Source organism: Podarcis muralis, chromosome 3, assembly GCF_964188315.1.
Source record: "Podarcis muralis chromosome 3, rPodMur119.hap1.1, whole genome shotgun sequence".
Lineage (NCBI taxonomy): Eukaryota > Metazoa > Chordata > Lepidosauria > Squamata > Lacertidae > Podarcis > Podarcis muralis.
In genome coordinates, this window is record NC_135657.1 from 104,494,221 (window position 1) to 104,516,017 (window position 21,797).

At 43.4% G+C, this 21,797-nt stretch overlaps 1 protein-coding gene across 1 annotated transcript; it reads left to right on the forward strand.

Moving 5' to 3' along the window:
* The first annotated feature begins 8,697 nt into the window (after positions 1-8,697).
* LOC114593317 (uncharacterized) lies at positions 8,698-15,681 on the forward strand. The gene is made up of 5 exons (XM_077925332.1): positions 8,698-8,785; positions 11,544-11,646; positions 12,336-12,419; positions 14,380-14,465; positions 15,105-15,681. The coding sequence occupies exons 2-5, from the start codon at positions 11,556-11,558 to the stop codon at positions 15,585-15,587; spliced, it is 744 nt and encodes a 247-aa protein (XP_077781458.1). The 5' UTR covers positions 8,698-8,785; positions 11,544-11,555; the 3' UTR covers positions 15,588-15,681.
* Positions 15,682-21,797: the final 6,116 nt, after the last annotated feature.

Here is a 21,797-nt window from a genome sequence, read left to right on the forward strand (position 1 = left end):
TTGCTATTGTTAATGCATTCACACCCCAGGCTGTGTTAGACTGGAGAGAGAATGTTGAAGCTGTTAAGCCAAAAACTGTGATTCCCCCCCTTTTTTTTCTTTCTTTTTAAGTGTGGTGCTCCTTGGTGGCAGAGAGGGCTACTATAATGATTAGAAACTACAATGTGCAAATCAATGGATTCATTAGATTAGTTAATGGAATAGCTGGAACCCTGAACAGGAGCACTCCCTGTTCATCATCTTGCACTGCAATTTGAAATGAATTTGAATGTTACTTAGTTTACTGCACGGCATAGTTCATAGCTTCTCTGAGTTATTCAAGCCCCTTTGCCACGGCAAGGCAGTGATCCATGAGGGGGCATGAAGATCATGGCCACTGGTCCCATCACCTGCTGGCAAATAGAAGGGGAAGAAATGGAGGCAGTGAGAGATTTTACTTTCTTGGGCTCCATGATCACTGCAGATGGTGACAGCAGCCACGAAATTAAAAGACGCCTGCTTCTTGGGAGAAAAGCAATGACAAGCCTAGACAGCATCTTAAAAAGTAGAGACATCACTTTGCCAACAAAGGTCCGTATAGTTAAAGCTATGGTTTTCCCAGTAGTGATATATGGAAGTGAGAGCTGGACCATAAAGAAGGCTGATCGCCGAAGAATTGATGCTTTTGAATTATGGTGCTGGAGGAGACTCTTGAGAGTCCCATGGACTGCAAGAAGATCAAACCTCTCCATTCTTAAGGAAATCAGCCCTGAGTGCTCACTGGAAGGACAGATCCTGAAGCTGAGACTCCAATACTTTGGCCACCTCATGAGAAGAGAAAAGACCCTGATGTTGGGAAAGATGGAGGGCGCAAGGAGAAGGGGACAACAGATGACGAAATGGTTGGATAGTGTTCTCGAAGCTACCAGCGTGAGTTTGACCAAACTGTGGGAGGCAGTGGAAGGAGTGCCTGGAGTGCTCTGACCCATGGGGTCACAAAGAGTCGGACATGACTAAATGACTAAACAACAACAACAAACTTAGTTTACTGAAAGTTTACTGAAAGCTGTTTCCAAAGGTTCAGCACAACTTTCAGGATGTCTAGCATCATACTCTAAGATGCAAACGGATCCACCCTGAAGAAGCTTTACTTTTCTGGTGCAATTCATCTTAATCTCTTTTTGCATTGTGTCCATGAGGCACTCGTAAACATCTGCTAGGCATTAATCCTTTGCCGATTTAGATGTGCCCTTTGACTATTTCACGGAGTTTACTATGGGGAAATGTGTGGTGCTACAGCTTTCAGTGTAAGCCCACATACCTTTTACTTGTCACTGTTACTTTAACAACCTAAGCTGCCTGTATGGTTTTAGCCTGAGGTGCAACTCTGCTCCTTTGGCCCATGGCCTTTTGTTCTAGCAATTAAGAAGGTGATTAGGGTCCTGTAACCAAGGCAACAATCCAAAATACTATGGAGCTTGAAAAGCATTGTAAACTCCAGCTATACACCACAGTGCTGAAAGAACAGTTAGCACAGATAATTCTTTCAAGGAAGCTTTGCAGACAAATCATCTAAACTTATCTGCAGACACACACACACTGATTAATTTCTGCAGGTCCCAGGTAGAAATTCTAGCATCTCAAGATAGGGTTTGGAGGGAACCCACTCTGAAATCCTCAACAATCGCTGCCAATCAGTAGAGACAATACTGAACTTGAAGGCCCAATAGCCCAACTCGATCTATATAAAACGGTTTCCTATGTGCATTGAAAGCACATCCAAGAAATGTTCACATAGCTGGTGTGCCCCACAAGAAGACTATATGCAATTTTCCTAGGAGTGTTTATGCTATTGTCAGGATGCTGTCAGCGGCTCCCGGCTGGTTGCCCAAGAAAGTATAAAGACAAGGAAAAGTTTCTTGCCGTCCTTTTTTATTTCAATCCTTACAGAGGGAGGCTATAGAGAACCCAGCCTCTTGGATAATGGCGTTGTCCTGAGTGAATCTCCACCACCACCACTTTGTCTCTCCCACTTCCTCATTCGTCACTTCTACGGGTGCTGCTACGTGCCCTCTGTTTTTGAGCTCTTTGCTCTCCTACTTTCATGGTTTGCTGGGTTCTGGGAGATCGAGGGTCTGGAATGCTTTCTATTGACAACGTGTCAGCCAGCAGTTTCTCCGGCTCTGTCTGATCCTCCTCTCCCATGATTTCCCAACTTTCCCCCTCATCTGCCTCTGAGCTGTGACCTCCTGCAACCTCCTGTTGTAAATCTATACTGTCTTCCTCTTCTTCCTCCCTGGAAGGGTCAGAATGGGGAGGCAGTCTCCACCATTCCTCATCTATCCAATCCCTGACAGCTATGCAGAGATGAAAGTTCCCTCAGTGCTGGAAAATTTAGATGAGAACACCTTTTACCGGACCAAGTAAAACACGTCATACTTCTTGCTTCCGTGATTCTTCAACTCATGGGCAATTGAACTTCCACATTCAGCACTCAAAATGTGAGAGGGGGGGATGGTGTTTGCAAGGATGATATTTGTAGAACATGGTTGTGCAAACCAAATTCCCAGGGGGTCTCAATGAATGTGGTAGGAGTCCACATCTCAGCACCTCAGCAGAAGGATCTTGAGCTGAATCACTCAAATAGATTAATAAAAGTCATCATGTTATTCATTATTGTTGGGCTAGTAAATCAATGGCACAAGTTGAGGGGAGCTTGTGACACTCCCAACTAATGATCCCCAACAACTGGTATCTGTTTCTGATAATAGAGATGAAAGTCCCATGGACTGCAAGATCAAACCTCTCCATTCTGAAGGAAATCAGCCCTGAGTGCTCACTGGAAGGACAGATCGTGAAGCTGAGGCTCCAATACTTTGGCCACCTCATGAGAAGAGAAGACTCTCTGGAAAAGACCCTGATGTTGGGAAAGATGGAGGGCACAAGGAGAAGGGGACGACAGAGGACAAGATGGTTGGATAGTGTTCTCGAAGCTACAAACTTGAGTCTGACCAAACTGCGGGAGGCAGTGGAAGACAGGAGTGCCTGGCGTGCTCTGGTCCATGGGGTCACGAAGAGTCGGACACGACTAAATGACTAAACAACAACAATAGCTATTGAAAGCTTCATTTCTTAATAAAACAATGCCATATAATTTTAAACAACAAATTCATGTATAGAAATATGGAAATATGAGCTCACTACTTCACAGAAGATGCAATTTCATGACTATCATTATGCTTCCTCCACCTGTCTGCTATATAAATAAATGGCTATATAAAAACAAGTCATAATACTAGATTGCCAACCTATTCTCATTCTCTCTCTCTCTCTCTCTCTCTCTCTCTCTCTCTCTCTGTGTGTGTGTGTGTGTGTGTGTGTGTGTGTGTGTGTACACATACTGTGAAAAGAAGCATATATTCTTCTGTCTGGGCAGTTTACCCAAGGCATTTCACTTGCTGAAGCAGAGTTCAACACTTTAAAAAGCATTGCTGCATAGGGATGGGGTGGGTGGGAATTAGTTCAGTTCACACTTTAACTGAAATATACCTAATTTCAACTTCCCAAAGTAGTGAATTCCCACTCCTCTAAATGTTGTGATGCAGTTCTCCAACCCAACCATCTTTACCAACCAAAAGGAAAAAGAAAGAAACATATATAAAGATATGCACAAGAATTACAAATAGCAGCAAGACTAGCATACACAAATGTGTTGTATTAGGAGAAATTGCTTGCAAAACCTGCTACATTGAGGGAAATGCACACCAAATGCAAACAATTTTTCATACAGATTATTTTTTAATATAAAGAAGTCTGTAACTTGAGTCAGAAACGAGACTAAATGCAGAGTGGGAAAATGAGAAATGGAGAAAAAATAAAATGGATAGATTCAGCCATCCTTATTGCTGCTCCTTTCATATATCAATTGCCACCTTCAATTACTTCCCCACCCTACTCATGGGTCCATCTGAATCAGGTCACTTTGTTTATTTGTCTTGTTTTATTTATGATTTTCAATTTTATACATTTCAATAATTTTATAGTCATTTTAACATTTCAAAACTTGACTTCTTTCCCAATCTTTCCACGGTTCCTTAAATTTATTTTTTTAATATTTTCTGCATATCCAAATTAACTTAATTTGCTCTACTTTAAATATATATACTCTTATAAAATCAGGTCACTTCACCCCACCTCACAGCCGGTCTTATGTCTGAAGTGCCATCTCTTCTCTAGATAGGAGATGCGATGTTTGCTAGAATGCTTAGCTTTAAATCATTAAAGTATATTGTTTTCCTTAAATCAAGCTGCCAATCTCCTATCTCCTGAATATAAATCAGTACATAGCATCTCCACTCTCCCAGATGTTGCTGGTATTTCGAAACGGACTGTACGTGATTAATGGATGCTTCGCGATGGGTTATCAAAAAAAGACAATGTTCTTTCTGAGCAGTGGATATGTTTTTATACTTTGCTCTCATCTGCTGGCAGCTATATAAGACAATCAGTCCTGGCAGGTCAGACACTGTACTGACTGTCTCCAGCACTGACGTCCCACAGAGTATTGCTGTACTGCCAGCTTATGGACTTCAAAATGATATGGAAATGTGATAGGTCTTCAAATAGGAGCATAGTTTGCATAGACATTCGGTATGGATAGCAATGCCTTTCTGCATCCAGTCTCTCGTAGGAGAAAGTGAACATTCAGCATATGGTTTTCTGCTCCCAATCTTTCGTCAAAGTCAACCGAAAGCTCAGCCAGGTTTGGCATCAGCACCCAGCACCCAGGGCATCTATCAGATCCTGCACACTCCAACAGAGCCCATCGATATCTTTTTTTCTTTAAAAAAAAATAAATTTAATTTTTTTGGTTTTTCAGATTAAAGTTTTACAATCACATATCCAACCTACATCATAAAAACAAGATTCCGAAGAATCTCCTGGACTTCTCTCCTCCCTTTTGTGGCTCCTATTGTTAGTCATTTCCTCCTGCATCTTTTATAATAATCCAAATCTTTTACATCTCCATTACAGTGGTACCTCGGGTTACAGATGCTTCAGGTTACAGACTCCGCTAACCCAGAAATAGTACCTCGGGTTAAGAACTTTGCTTCAGGATGAGAAGAGAAATCGCGCGGCAGCAGTGCAGCAGCAGCAGGAGGCCCCATTAGCTAAAGTGCTGCTTCAGGTTAAGAACAGTTTCAGGTTAAGAATGGACCTCCAGAATGAATTAAGTTCTTAATCAGAGGTACCACTGTATATCCAAAATTCACCATTAAACTACAAGTGTTGTTCCAACCCCACTAACATTTTTAACTGTTTACAATGATTTTTAAGATAAATTATACATTTTCCCCATTCCTTATTAAATTTTTGGTCTTCCCGATTTCTGATTCTTTCAGTCATTTTTGCCATTTTGGCATAATCCATCAACTTAATCTGCCATTCTTCTCTGTTAGGGACTTTATCTTCTTTCCATCTCTGGGCCAATAACATCCGCAGGTTGCGTACATAAATAATCCTTTCTGCTCCATTCGGATTTCGGCACCTAGAATTCCTAAAAGAAAGGCTTCGGCCCATCAATATCTTACCTGGGTCCCTGCCATCATCTTCCAGAGTAGGAAGTGGTGACACCAGTTCAGCTCCAACACCACTGGAGTAACATGAGCTCTATGTATTTTGCATGCATTTTCAGGTGTTTTACGGCTATTCTCTATGTTTGTTTTCAAAGTGCAATATGAAGCCAGTTCAGAAACAGCCCTTACTTCTCCGGGGCATCTCTACACCTAGACACATGGTTTAATAATTATCCCTCTCCCCCAAGAGCTCGAATTCTGTGACGGAAATTAAGAGTGGCTGAGAATGTTCAACATTCTCATCCAAGCTACATTTCCCAGAGTCTGGGAGAATTAATCCAGTATGGACCCAATATGAGTCTTCAGTGTAGACATAATCTAAGAAATGCTATATTTTTAGGACCCGCCTTATTTCTGTGATGGAAAGTTTCTGTAAACTGCTTTTAATATTGTGTTTTAATTGTTGTAACATGTCCTGGAACATTAGCTTGGTAGAGATGGTGATAGCTGTCAGTTTGCAGTTCTTAGTGCAGAAAGTATTGATCTGATGTGTATCTTTCCTATTCTACTTAATTCAAGAGGATTCTGGAAGCTTCTTTGTGTGAAAGAAACAAGCAGAGGTTTCATGATGTTTGGGTTATTCTTTCAGAGAAGCTTAGTACAGTTGGTTTAAACTGGTTCTCTTATCTCTTTTGTCAAGGTCATGTTGACTATAAAAGTAAGGTCAGAAGGAGTCTGGGTTTCACTTTCTCTATCTCTTTTCCTTCTGGTGTGGTGTTCTGTACATAGTATGCTTAGTAGTTTAGTCTTATTATAAGTTATTGTGAGTTTAAGTTTAAATAGAAGGGGAAGAAATGGAGGCAGTGAGAGATTTTACTTTCTTGGGCTCCATGATCACTGCAGATGGTGACAGCAGCCACGAAATTAAAACACGCCTGCTTCTTGGGAGAAAAGCAATGACAAAACTAGACAGCATCTTAAAAAGTAGAGACATCACCTTGCCAACAAAGGTCCGTATAGTAAAAGCTATGGTTTTCCCAGTAGGGATGTATGGAAGCGAGAGCTGGACCATAAAGAAGGCTGATCGCCAAAGAATTGATGCTTTTGAATTATGGTGCTGGAGGAGACTCTTGAGAGTCCCATGGACTGCAAGAAGATCAAACCTATCCATTCTGAAGGAAATCAGCCCTGAGTGCTCACTGGAAGGACAGATCGTGAAGCTGAGGCTCCAATACTTTGGCCACCTCATGAGAAGAGAAGACACCCTGGAAAAGACCCTGATGTTGGGAAAGATGGAAGGCACAAGGGGAAGGGGACGACAGAGGACGAGATGGTTGGATAGTGTGTTCGAAGCTACCAGCATGAGTTTGACCAAACTGCGGGAGGCAGTGGAAGACAGGAGTGCCTGGCGTGCTCTGGTCCATGGGGTCACGAAGAGTCGGACACAACTAAATGCCTAAACAACAACAACAACAACAAGTTTAAGTTAAGTCTGCTGCAACTGGATTTCTTATGGACAGTGCCAATCCTGAATGTATTGTATTTGTGACCATTATGCTCATTTGTTTTCAGTATCAGTAAAGCTCTGCTGGATGAAATACAATTGCCTCTGGTTTGTTTTGGGGGACTCCTGCAACATGTTTAAGTTGTTACTCTGCCAACTATACAATGGAATCTACTCTGGATCAATACTGAGTAGAATTCCAAGTCAGGCCTGTGGCCATTTAGCACAGGCTAAGCACTCCGCTTTCTGACAGGGAACAACTGCAAGCAGGACATCATTCCTGTGTCCTTTGTGGTTAATCTCAGAATCCGTAAAATGAAGATGCAGGTGTAGTCTCTAAAGAGAGATTTAACTTTACCAGTTCATTTTCATGTTATGAGCATTTTGTTTTGTGTGGAACAGCCCAGCAGAGAAATTCTAGGTCAGCGAGAAAGCAATATTTAAAATGGTCTCTGTGGCATCAGCTTGCTCTTCTTGTGTGATTGCATGCTGTGTGCACACAAACAGCTCTCCATGTGAAAATGATTCGTCACCCTGCTGGCTTTGACCTCAGGAATAAATGTGTGAACTGGTCTTCCATCATCGGCCACCAGAACATCCTGCCACAGCTAATTCCCAAACCATACGTCTCCACTGAATGGTTATGAAAAAGAACTTTGTTTTGGATTCAGAAAACAAACTTTTTTTTCTAGGCTGCAACTTCTCACATTATAAAGGTAAAGGACCCCTGGACGTTTAAGTCCAGTCAAAGGTGACTATGGGGTGCGGCGCTCATCTTGCTTTTCAAGTTAAGGGAGCAGGTGTTTGTCCACAGACAGCTTTCTGGGTCATGTGGCCAGCATGACTAAACCGCTTCTGGTGCAATGGAACACCATGACGGAAACCAGAATGCACGGAAACGCTGTTTATCTTCCCACTGCAGAGGTACCTATTTATCTACTTGCACTGGCGTGCTTTGGAACTGCTAGGTTGGCAGGAACTGGGAGAGAGCAACAGGATCTCACCCCGTCATGTGGATTCGAACCGCCAACCTTCTGATCAACAAGCCCAAGAGGTTCAGTGGTTTAGACCACAGCGCCACCTGCTCCCTTTCTCACATTATATACAAAGCAAAGGTGTATGAAATTTGATAAAGTTTACCCCACATTTCATGGTAGATTGCATCCACACAGTGTTTTGGTCAGAATTCAGCAGTGTCTATCCTACTGGCATTTTGTACTGCGAATTGCAGTTTACAGGGGCCTGTTGATCACCATCTACATTTCCTTCGGAATGACCTTCGCTGAAGTACAGTGGTACCTCAGGTTAAGTACTTAATTTGTTCTGGAGGTCCGTTCTTAACCTGAAACTGTTCTTAACCTGAAGCACCACTTTAGCGAATGGGGCCTCCTGCTGCTGCCATGCCGCCGGAGCACAATTTCTGTTCTCATCCTGAAGCAAAGTTCTTAACCCGAGGTACTATTTCTGGGTTAGCGGAGTCTGTAACCTGAAGCGTATGTAACCTGAAGCGTATGTAACCCGAGGTACCACTGTAATCTGCAAAAGGATCAACAAGAAATGCATCTCTCTCTGCAACCATAGAGGACTAGCTCTATGGTACACTAGACCTCTAGCCTCCTATTGTGACATCACAGCTCAACCGCCTCGGTTAATGCCTGCCAACTGCCGTGCAAGTGAAGATCTTGAACTGGTTACTACTAAGATTATTTCTGCCCACAGTGCAGAGGTATGGTCATGGAAAGGGCCGCAAAAAAATTGAGAGGCAAAAACCTAGGCTCATCTCCCATTGGAACTAGGTCACCTTTGAATGGCTCTGTACAACTTAGTAGCTCTTTCTTTACAATGCAAGCAATAACAGTAACTGTGGATAAACTTAGCAAGTGCTGGCATATGTTCTGAGGCACACCTTTTGGGCTACAAACTCAAACCAAGTGGAGATTTCAAATCTCTTCCCAGTAACAAATGCAGCCAAACTGTTAGTACCCCTATTCGTGTATCCATTAATTGTATACGTGGCAGTATGTGTGGTTCCGCTTCCCCACCCCATGGCCTTTATGCTTTGAGACCTCTGGGTATAGGGAGGTATATAAATTCAATAAATAATAATAATAACCCTCAAGGGGGATTGTATGCACACTGCACTCAGCTGAAGGCAGTAGACCCATTCCTGTAGCTGCACCTGATATTTGGCAATTTCCTTTGCCACTCCGTACCCCCTTGCCACCCTCCATACTGTTCAGGAGAAACTCCCGATCCTCTGATCCTCCTTTGAGAAGCTTTTCAGAGTCTGCAAGGGGCTACAGTGGAGGGAAGAAGGTGGGAAACCTTCACTGCATGAGCAGTCCCTTCCCCCTACAACTTTAGTTTTCTGAAGGGGTAAGTCCACAAGCAAGCAAATGGTCGTCCATTCTCACTGTACCAAAGCCAGCTTCAGTATGATGCACAAAATTCAGTGCAACATCATCATCATCATCATCATCATCATCATCATCATCATCATTACAATGGTACCTCTGGTTACGTACTTAATTCATTCCGGAGGTCCGTTCTTAACCTGAAACTGTTCTTAACCTGAAGCACCACTTTAGCTAATGCGGCCTCCTGCTGCTGCTGCGCCGCCACACGATTTCTGTTCTCATCCTGAAGCAAAGTACTTAACGTGAGGTACTATTTCTGGGCTAGCAGAGTCTGTAACCTGAAGCGTATGTAACCTGAAGCGTATGTAACCCGAGGTACCACTGTATTAATATACCACCCTATACCCGGAGGTCTCAGGGCAGTTCACAGAAAAATCGCAATATATAAAATCAAAATAACAACAATAACCCAATAACACCCCCCAAAAAACCCTTTTAAAAGGGTATGGGATGTCAATCAGGTCAACCAAAGGTTAAAAAGGAACATTTTTGCCTGGCGCATAAAGGTGTAAAATGAAGGCGCCAGGCAAACTTCCCTGGGGAGAGTATCCCACAGATGGGGAGCCACTGCAGAAAAGGCCTGTTCTCGTGTTGTCATCCTCTGGACCTCTCGAGGAGGAGGCGCACAAAGAAGGGCCTCAGAAGATGATCTCAGAATCCGGGTAGGTTCATATGGAGAGAGGAGGTCCTTGAGGTACTGTGATCCTGAGCTGTTTAAGACTTTATAGGTCAAAACCAGCACTTTGAACATTGCACTCATTAAGTCAACTGGCATGTATTGCATATTTCATTTGGCTGCAAGGAGAAGGAGGCCATGGTCCCAGAATTTGTAGGTTGCCCCTTAAAAAAATAATAATAATACAGGAATGTAGCTCTCATGATTGCAGAAGTATCAGAGAGAACATGTGTAGGTGTTGCATGGTAATGCTTCTCAGACGCTTGCATCAGTAGGAGGGTTTTGGTTGCTAAGCATCTGGAATCTCCAGAGTTGGCCCAACAATGCCTTCTTTTTTCCACTTGGCCCTCACCATGACTGACCAAATTCCGCCAGGCTCTGCCTCAGTGTGCCAGGTACCATTTTTAAAATGTGTTTGTTTGCTTGCTCTGGTTTTATCCCTTCCTTCGAGGAGTTCAGGATGCACTGGGTAGGGTTCTCTTCCATCCCTTTAGCCTTACAACATTCCTGTGAGGGAAATTAGGTCATTCCAGTGAGATTCATGATTTGAGTGGGGATTTTCAACCTCGGCCCTCTAACCACACTGGGATCCTCCTGAGTCTAACCCTGAACCGCCAGGTTTCACTGCTTGGTCCATTTGGGTCCTGTCCAGAGATTCATAAGCTGACAACCCCAGAGTGGGGATAGCATTTGAGGCAGAGATAGTGCTTTCCTCCTCCTGGTGACAAAAACCAGCCCAATTACCGTATTTTTCGTTCTATAAGACGCACCAGACCACAAGACTAGTTTTTGGAGGAGGAAAACAAGAAAAAAAATATTCTGATCCCAGAAGCCAGAACAGCAAGAGGGATCGCTGTGCAGTGAAAGCAGCGATCCCTCTTGCTGTTCTGGCTTCTGGGATAGCTGCGCAGCCTGCATTCGCTCAACAAGATGTACACACATTTCCCCTTACTTTTGAGGAGGGAAAAAGTGAGTCTTATAGAGCAAAAAATACGGTAAATAGCCCCTTGTGCAAATATGAAAATATGTGGCCTTAAATATTATACAGTGGTACCTCAGGTTAAGTACTTAATTCGTTCTGGAGGTCCGTTCTTAACCTGAAACTGTTCTTAACCTGAAGTACCACTTTAGCTAATGGGGCCTCCTGCTGCTGCCGCGCTGCCAGAGCACGATTTCTGTTCTCATCCTGAAGCAAAGTTCTTAACCCGAGGTACTATTTCTGGATTAGCAGAGCCTGTAACCTGAAGTGTATGTAACCTGAAGCATATGTAACCCAAGGTACCACTGTAATAGATAACATACATCTATGTATACGTATCAGAATTTTAAAATATGCACCCACCATTTGAACCCCTTTGACGGAGACTAAAAATCTGTTATTGCATTGACAGAGGAATAGATAGATGCTGAACTGGATCTTCATGAGAATGAGGAAGAGAAGGAAGAACGACCGCATGCAGATCCCTAGGAGGCAACCCATGCTGTTAGCGGTAGGTAGGTACCACTGTTTTCAGAAATAAAGTAATATGGGCCTATCCATAGCTCCAGGCAAACCTTTCCTCTTCATGCACAAATAGCAACAGCTGACAACAATACAAACATCCTTTAACATCGAAAAATATAGTGGCTGGGCAGCTGGGGTTGGTAAGTTAAGGCCGTGTTGTACACCTGGCTTCCGTCCTGAAGCCAAGCTTTGCTGCCACTTAGTGAGAGGGGAGAGAGAGGTGAAAATTTGCCTCACATCCCTACTTGCAAAGGGCTGCGTTGGCTGGCCAGGCTCCCCCCTGAGCAGGCAGACAGGGGGCTCAGCATGACCCCACTTTGCTCTCTTGGGGATGGGGTTATTCTGGCAGCATCAGTGGTGAGGGCTGGGCTGGCGCCCCCCTGCCTGACACACGTCCCCCCCCCACTGGTGTGTGAGCCTGCCCCGGGTGCCAGCAACCAACGCTAGGCCACTGTCTGGATCCAATGTATACAGTTGACCTTTCCCCCCAGTACTTCCAAACAAAGCAAAATCCCTTTCTCAGAGGCACATTAGCATCTGCTGTGTATCTCCTGTGTTTTCATGCACAAATCTAAAGGTCTGCTGTTCCTCATGGATATGCCCCACCTCCATTATGTGATCCGCAGTCAGAAAGCAGTATTTATGCATTCACCTATCAATTTTGTCGATGTGCATACAGAAAGGCAGAATTCCCATATGAGCAAAGAGAAGGAAAATGAAGAGCAGAGGTCAGCTCCCTTGGAACCAGTCCTTCCTTTCTTTAGTAGGTAGAACCATAACCTTATTGATTCTTGTGTGTAATTGGAGTTAGGCGTCCCAATAGGGGGGGGGCGTGTTTGACAATGTGCAAACTATTACTATTATTTATTGAATTTATATATTGTCCTATACCCAGAGGTCTCAGGGTGGTTCACAGAACAAATTCAAAATATAAAACCACAATATACCATATTTTTCCGTTTATAAGATGCCCTCATGTATAAGGCAATTTTGGGGGCAACAACCAATCGCCAGTCCACCCTCAGCACTAACCATGTATAAGACGCCCCCTATTTTTTGACATTATTTCTTAGGGGGGAAACCTAGTCTTATACATGGAAAAATACAGTATATAATCAAAATAAAAACAACAACCCAATAACACCCCCAGCCTAGTCAACCATCATATTCTGGCAGGCCCAGGGGGAAAATCAGCTGTAAGCCAAAGTGTAAGCCAGTCAGCTGTAAGCCAAACAGTCTTGAGGCTTGAAATGCCAAGGTGAAATACTTCCCCAGAGGAGTAGCCAATTTCCAGCTCTTGCAGCAAAATACAACATTCCCTCCAACATTTCCCTGATGTAAATAGGGATGTCCTATTCCATAATGTTATTAATAATAATTTTCCTATTGATACCCACACATCTGACTGGGTTACTCCAGCCGCTCTGGGCGCTTCCAACATATGTGAAAGCATAATAAAACATTAAACATTAAAAAAACCTTCCTTATACAGGCCTGCCTTCAGAAGGCTTGGGGGTCAGATGAGTCCATACTCCCCCCCCCAACATTTCTGCAATGAAAATAGGGATGTCCTAAGGAAAAGTGGGGCATTCCAGGATCAAATCAGAAACCGGGATGACTTCTGTAAATCTGGGACTGTCCTTGGAAAATGGGGGCACTTGGAGGGTCTGAAACAACCAAGAGCCTTGCAACACCTGAAAGACTAGCTAACAAATTTATTAAGGCATCAGCTTTTGTGGACTACAGTCCATTTCATCAAACATACGAAGAGTTACCTTGAGTTCCAGGTTTATCTACATGTTGTTTGAGGGAGAGGAGATGTAAACACTCAGGTGAGAGGGAAATGAAATGGAGACAACTACAGGCAGTGATAAAGCACCTAACTGTACGCTACTGTAAATTAAATTGTAAATAGCTTTGAACTGTTTTTAGTATTGTCTTCTAATTGTAGTAACCAGTGCTTTTTTCTGCGGGTACGCAGGGGTATGCATACCCCTAAACATTTTGTGAATCTTTGTACTTTTGTCCATTTACTGTATTTATTTTTCCCAATTTGAACCATAAAATTGTGATTCTCTTGAGTCAAAATGAGAATACCCCTAAACATTTTTTTAAAGAAAAAAAGCACTGGTTGTAACCTACCTTGGGACCTTAGGGTGAAGGGCAGGTTAGTAGTAGTAGTAGTAGTAGTAGTAGTAGTAGTAACTCACAAAACACAAAATTAAATAGTTACAGAGAGTAAAATGACTAGTTTGAGTAACCAGCTGTACATAGTTGAACGGTATACTGGCTTCACCACCCTGCCTGAACCAACATCTTATATTTTCTTGTTTCTCCAGTATGAGGCAAGGAATGTTCATGTTGCCATTTAGGGAGTAGAGTTGGTAGGGATCTGGTAAGCCTAAATGCAATGGGGAAAGCTCAGATGCAAATAGCAGGGGTTTGGACTACAGAATTGTGAGATCCTGAAAACGGAGGAGACCATTTGGGGAAGCTGGGATTTGGAAAAATCCCGAGCCAAGCTAATGGGGTTAGCAGGTTCACCCATCCCTATTGAAAAGTGGGATATGATATGAATCTAAGCCATGGATTTTATTATGTGTATCTAAGACACAGATATTCATGCTGCTTTGCATTTCATAATCTTGTTCCATAAGCATCTGCAAATATTCATTTAAATAAGCAAATGACAATTTTCTAATTCTGCGCAATGTTCATTGCAGGTCTTCTCCAAGAATCACAGTCAGCTGTGGAGTTGAAGAAAGCGAAAATGGGAAAACTAACACCAAGGGTTGTAATTCCTTTAATGGTGAGATTAACAGAAGCAGCGAGACATTAATTTGGTCTGTTCTAAGAATAAGATGGGGCTAGACTACGTTACTGCTTCTGCATTCTGGATTAATTGCAGTTTCCGGGTCACCTTCAAAGGTAGCCCGAGGTAGAGCGCATTGCAGTAGTCCAAGCGGGAGACAGCCAGAGCATGCACTATTCTGGCGAGACAGCCTGCAGGCAGGTAGGGTCTCAGCCGGCGTACCAGATGGAGCTGGTAGACAGCTGCCCTGGACACAGAACTGACCTGTGCCTCCATGGACAGCTGTGAGTCCAGAATTACTCCCAGGTTGCTCACCTGGTCCTTCAGGGGCACAGTACCCCATTCAGGACCAGGGAGTCCTCCACACCTGCCCATGTCTGGCTTGATTAGGTCAATTATCCATGTCATCCGGCACTTTTTCTCCCAGAATAACCAACCAGTTGCCCTGGGAGACTCACAAGCCAAGTATAATGGAGAGAGCCGTCACTTCTGATCATTTTAGTTGAGGGGCAGAATTTATCATGGTAAACTTATGCATCCATATGCTCCACCTGAAATTATCACAACTGCTTATAAAGACCATGGAACTGTTTCCCGTTAACCCCATATGTGAAAGTGTGCTTGGCCTTTTTTCAGGAGCCCTCAAAGAAATGGAGAAAGTTTTCTTACTCTCCTCAGTGGATTAGTATATTGGACGTGGCTCAGAAAATCTTCGATGAAGAAGATAGAGTGAAGAAGAAACAAAAGCAGAATAAAAGGGGAGGGGAGGAAATGCTAGCAGGTGGGAATTTGGAGGAGGGGAAAGCAGAAATTAAAAGGGAACAATTGTCTGACTTTTGTGCTCCAGAGGGCATCCAACCAAATACTGGATGGGATCTCCAACCCTCACGGGAGCAACTGCCAACTCCAGGGCCGTCATATCTAAAGGCGGAGAAAGAGATCTTAACAGCGAATGAAATAGAGGATATCATCCAGGAAATTGTGGCTGTCAGGGCTAAGGAGAGGCTCTCTGAAGAAAGCATGCCTCCCGAGGGAAGAGAGAAGCTCTTCTATCAAGATGCCTCTTCTATCAATGCGCAGAAGCCACGCTACCATAGGGACCGGAGGATGCCACACTAAGGTGGGCGTTCATTGCTCAGCCACTGCTCAGAAACAAAAATGTATGCCACCGCCATCACAGTGTATTAAATAACCATTCCCATTTATATCACAACACTAGGTTGTTGTTGTCTTTTGCTGCTGTTGTTGTTTTTCAGCTGGCATGGGGGAAGTGGGCTAAATATTTGAAGATGTAGTATGGCATGTTTTTTAAAAAAATAAATGTGCTCATTTTGCAACTTAAAACCTCACCTTTATTGGAAGCCTTTCATGCTCTCTTCAGAAGAATTCCACATGCATTCTCTCAACACAAAAGGCACATACACACAGAGGTTTCCATGTACCCTGGAACCCTGTGCAATCGGGGTTGTGGGTCATGTGGAAATTCTTGTGTGTATGGAAAGTGCATCAGCATCATCATCAACAACAACAATTTATTTATTTATACGCCACCCATCTGGCTGGGTTTCCCCAGCCACTCTCCCAACAGAATATTAAAAACACAACAAAACATCAAACATTAAAAACTTCCCTAAACAGGGCTGCCTTTAGATGTCTTCTAAAAGTCAGATAGTTGTTTACAGTGGTACCTCAGGTTAAGTACTTAATTCGTTCTGGAGGTCCGTACTTAACCTGAAACTGTTCTTAACCTGAAGCACCACTTTAGCTAATGGGGCCTCCTGCTGCCGCCACTTCGCCAGAGCATGATTTCTGTTCTCATCCTGAAGCAAAGTTCTTTACCTGAAGCACTATTTCTGGGTTAGCGGAGTCTGTAACCTGAAGTGTATGTAACCTGAAGCATATGTAACCTGAGGTACCACTGTATTTCCTTGGCATCTGCTGGGAGGGCGATCCACAGGGCAGGCGCCACTACCAAGAAGACCATCTGCCTGGTTCCCTGTAACTTGGCTTCTCACAGCGAGGGAACCGCCACAGGGGCCTTGGAGTTGGACCTTAGTGTCCAGGCTGAAGGATGGGGGTGGAGACACTCAGAATGCAGCATTTCTCCAGAAACTATGAGATAGAAGTAGATTATGGTGAATGTCATGTGTACACAGCTTCATAAACTGGTAGTATGAGCACACTGGATGCAGGAAGAGTAATCTGATGGGCAGTGGCACCCTCTGAACTGGTTGTAAGGAAATCAGGAAGGCAGGTTGGCGCTGGCTGGCTGAGGGCAGACAGGGATCAGGGGGCAGTGCCCCGTTTGTTCAAATGGCCTAACCTCCACTAGGAAGATGAGGGTAATCTGGAAATATGTGCATAGATGAAATGATTGCATTTCTTTAACGCTGAGACATGATGCTGCCTCCACTTTCATCTCTCAAGCAAAGCAAATAAATTATGCTCCAGCACCACTGGCAGGTGTAAAAGCCATGAGATTGTTTTAAACAAAGAGAAAGGGATTATGAAAGCTAATGTGATAGAGAGCAATAAATGCCAAGAACCAAAAAAAAAAAAAAAAAAAAGGCAAATAGCAGTTATAATGACACAAAAGAACAAATGTTGGTCCAGCCTTACATCTGTACAGGGAGAATTATATAAATATTAAGAATAGTTCATGACTACTGCATTCTCCTGTAGCTTAAAAGTCTGGAGATGTTCAATATGCCACTGCAGGACATCTGAGGAAAAGCTTTGTGTATAGAAAAACCAAGTAAGAAAATAACGGGGCAGCAGGAGGAATCATTCAATATTGATGAAATTAAAAGTGCTTACAGAAAAAGCACCAGAGCTTTGGCATGAAAGGCAAGAAATATTTAATAATTACAGTGGTACCTCGGGTTAAGTACTTAATTCATTCCGGAGGTCCGTTCTTAACCTAAAACTGTCCTTAACCTGAAGCACCACTTTAGCTAATGGGGCCTCCTGCTGCCACCAGGCCGCCGTAGCACTATTTCTGTTCTCATCCTGAAGCAAAGTTCTTAACCTGAAGCACTATTTCTGGGTTAGCAGAGTCTGTAACCTGAAGCGTATGTAACCTGAAGCGTATGTAACCTGAGGTACCACTGTATTTTTAATATGGTTGACACAATTGTAGGTCAGGGGGCGGGGAGTGGTCACTGCTATACAGTGGTCCTGTCTTTTTTGGTTGCATTTTTGTGTGAGGAGAAAAAATCATGGTACGGGAAGAAAAGTTGCAGGACAAAGAGGAATAAATATTCCTTCCTTTTCTCCTTCTGTTCTTCTCCTCTTTCCGGTTGAGACCAACCACAGGAAGGATCAGTCTTCTCTGTGTGAAGCAGTTGTTTGATTCAGGTTCCTGCATTAGGAGGGGTGAAAACAGTTCTGTTTCTCAGAGAAAGTGGCAGAACAAATAGCATACTTGAAAATTAAAGAAATATCCCTATAGATTCAGCGCAGGCCACCAGAGTAAAGCCCATCGTATGGTTTGAGAGAGAAGTGAGAAACGGAAAGGGAGACCCAACACCAATTCAGAATTTTTGTTACCAGCAAAGATGAGAAATGTGAGTTTGAGCTGTCGGGGTCCAGCTGCTGCTTTTTGTCACGACTCTGAACAAATTAGTAACATCGAATCAGGATGCCACCAGCATGGCAAACACTTCCTGACACAGGTACTCGCTCCTAAAAGGTGTCAGTCTTTCAGAAGATGCCCTAAGGCACATTAAGTCAAGCAAGAGATGGAGAAAAACTCTTCCACCCAGTCATAAAACGCAGTGAATTCTCCTATGCTCTTTCATCCGCAAAGGACAACTGCGGCATAAAGAATAGAGAGGAACTGACATTACTTCATTTTTATTTTTTTTAATTTTGTGATTTTAATGCACTTGATATTTTAAAAATCTCTGAGTGATGTCCAACATGAATACAATAAACAATGTCATTAAAACAAACGTAAAACACAAAACTAGTATAAAAGCATATAAAAGCGGGAATCCAGAGAATTCAAATAAATGAAAATAGGGTTAAGTCTTCTGGATCATGATATGTCTCTACAACACTTGGCTCCACATTAAACACTTGGCCTCACTGCTTCCTGTCATTTATTTATTATTAAGTGCACAGTTAAAAGCTGCAGTGTCATCAATATGCTTGTGATGCTTGTTGAATAGTGGGTAGACATGGCAGACGACACAGCGATTTCTCCAAAACAGCTCTTTATTTTGTAAGCTGGAACAGAACTGAACAGCAAACAGCTCAGCCGGCCTGCTTTTATAGGCAGCCGGATGTCAACATTGTAGCAACAACAACCCAGGGTTTCCCACGTAAAATAACTGATGTGGACCTGAGTGAAAACTATCTACAATATCCCCCTGCTGGCCCAGGGTGAGAACTTCAGTACATAACAATACTCAGCACTGTTTCTGTGTTACCCCCAACTCAGCTAAGGCAGTGGAAGTCCTCGGATGCAGTAACGCAATACTGAGGGCCAATAAAATGAACCTCAGTTCTGGCCAGGCTAGGTTTCTCTGGGTTTATGGTTCAACTGTTTAAATAAAGGATTAGGATCACAGTCTGGAAGTCTTGTTCCTAGACCTGCTTTTGACACTGGAGGCTCAGGCTGTCTTGGTGTCCAGAAGTTTGTCTTGGTGTCCAGAAGATCCAAAAGGCAGCAGACTGATTGTTCCTAGAACAATAGGGTCCAGAATGCAGCAGTCTGATTGGTCCACAGGAGCCACCCAATCCAGCTCCAGGTGGAAGTGAATCCGCAACCTGATTGGCCTACAGGTGAATCCCAGAATTAGCCAATCACGTGGGGCCCATTGTGTAAATAATGTATATAAAGCAGACATTCTAGGGGAACTTCCATTCCTCCTCACCACTATGAGCTGAATAAAGAGCATGAAATCCACTCTCGACTCCGAGTATATTTCAAAGTCCATTTCACATCCACAATATGGTGTGCAAACTGTAGCTGGCCTTAGACAGCAAAAGCCTAACCACCCTTATCTATGCCCTGGTATCATTTGATTTTAGACTGCTACTGTATCATGTATTGTACATGGGGCTGCCTTTGAAACTGGAGCTGGTTCACAACATAACTACCTTGATACTTTGCGAGTGGATGGTGTTTCTTTTTTTTACTCTTTTTTTTAAAAAAAAATATTTTATTTTGACAAAGTAATAAGAATAAATAAGAATAAAAATGTGCACCCCACCACCGAGACCATTCCATTGTAGCTATCCAACTTTCCAAAATTTCAACACCTCTTGCAGTAGTTTACCCCTTTCCATTTTAACAGTACAAATTCTACCATCACCTTCCATATCTTCTCAAAATCATTTCTCCTGCATATTCCCCATCTTACCTTAATGGCACATGTTAATTTATCATTAATACCTATATCCCGCACCTCTTTATACCATTCTTCCATTTTATATTCTGCTTGCCCCTTCCACTTCCTCGCTATCATAATTCCTGCAGCTGTCAATAAATTTCTTTCTTTTTTTAATTAAAGATTTCTTGGTTTACAAAAGTATGTGCAATGTCTCCTTTTTCAAGTTACATTTTCTACAGATCAGTTTCATTTCTTGAGACATTAGTGTTACATTAGGAAGAAAAGGGGGAAAGAGGTGGAAGGGGGAATGTTGAGTGGGGGTGGGGTCGGGTGGCGATGTTTTTATTTTGCTTAATGTATGTGGGGGGTTTTGTGTCAGCGTTGCTTGTGCAGGTTCTCTTGGCTATTCGCTTGTGTTCTTTTGGTGATGAGAGAGGTTGGGGTTGGCCATGGGTATGGTTGCTTGTTTGTGATAAATTTGTGAGCAAGTCCTTCACAGGCTGCAAACCTTCTACCCCATCGTAATTTGATAATAACGCTACCTCTGGACTCTCGGTCAGCTTTAACCCAGTGATTTCTGTTATCTCCTTAAACAACCTTTGCCATTTTTAATATTTATTTTGCATATTTACACCCCCAACACATGTGAACATAATTCCCTGTTTCCTGGCATCCCCTCTAACGTAACACCGGATATTCCTTGTTTATTTTTAAGAAATAAAAATTATCTGGAGCTAACCATTTAAAATGTATTACGCTGCTTCACTGGCTACCACACCCTTTTATGCACACAATTCAAAATGCTGCTTTCAAGACCTATGAGGCTTGGCACCCAGGCACCAGGAGGATGTACTTGTGCTTCAACCAAGAGCCAGTGTGGTGTAGTGGTTAAGAGCGGTAGACTCGTAATCTGGGGAACCGGGTTCGCATCTCCGCTCCTCCACATGCAGCTGCTGGGTGACCTTGGGCTAGTCACACTTCTCTGAAGTCTCTCAGCCCCACTCACCTCACAGAGTGTTTGTTGTGGGGGAGGAAGGGAAAGGAGAATGTAAGCCGCTTTGAGACTCCTTAAAGGGAGTGAAAGGTGGGATATCAAATCCAAACTCTTCTTCTTCTTCTTCTTCTTCTTCTTCTTCTTCTTCTTCTTCATGCACTCAGATCATCTTCAGATGCTCTAGATGCCCCCTTCCATCCTAAATGAGGTAGTAACAACTGAAAAGAGGGTCTTCTCAATGGTGGCCTCTTGTCTATGACACCCCTTCCCCAAACCAGTCTACCTGCCACCACAAGAACTTAAGAAGAGAGCCTTCCTGAAACAGACCAAAGGCCCGTATACTCTCTGAGTGGCCAATCAGTTGTGGTAGGAAGCCCACAAATGGAAACTGAGCGGAACAGCGCTCTCTTATCTTATAAGTCTTGCCAGAGTCTCGCCAGCGTGGTGCATGCTCTGGTTATCTCCCGCTTGGACTACTGCAACGCGCCCTACGTGGGGCTACCTTCGAAGGCACAATTCAAAGTGTTGGTGTTGACCTTTAAAGCCCTAAACGGCCTCGGTCCTGTATACCTGAAGGAGCATCTCCACCCCCATCATTCAGCCCAGACACTGAGATCCAGCACCGAGGGCCTTCTGTCAGTTCCCTCATTGCGAGAAGTGAGGTTACAGGGAACCAGACAGAGGGCCTTCTCAGTAGTGGCGCCCGCCCTGTGGAACGCCCTCCCATCAGATGTCAAAGAGATAAACAACTACCTGACAAAGACATCTGAAGGCAGCCCTGTTCAGGGAAGTTTTTAATATTTAACACTGTATTGTTTTTAACACTTGATTGGGAGCCGCCCAGAGTGGCTGGGGAAACTCAGCCAGTTGGGCGGGGTATAAATAATAAATTATTATTATTATTATTAATTCTCAAGAATGGGAACTCAAAGGCATACTTCCTCTATCAGTGTAGGTGGAACCAAGCCATTAGGACCAGTAGCCACTGATAGCGTT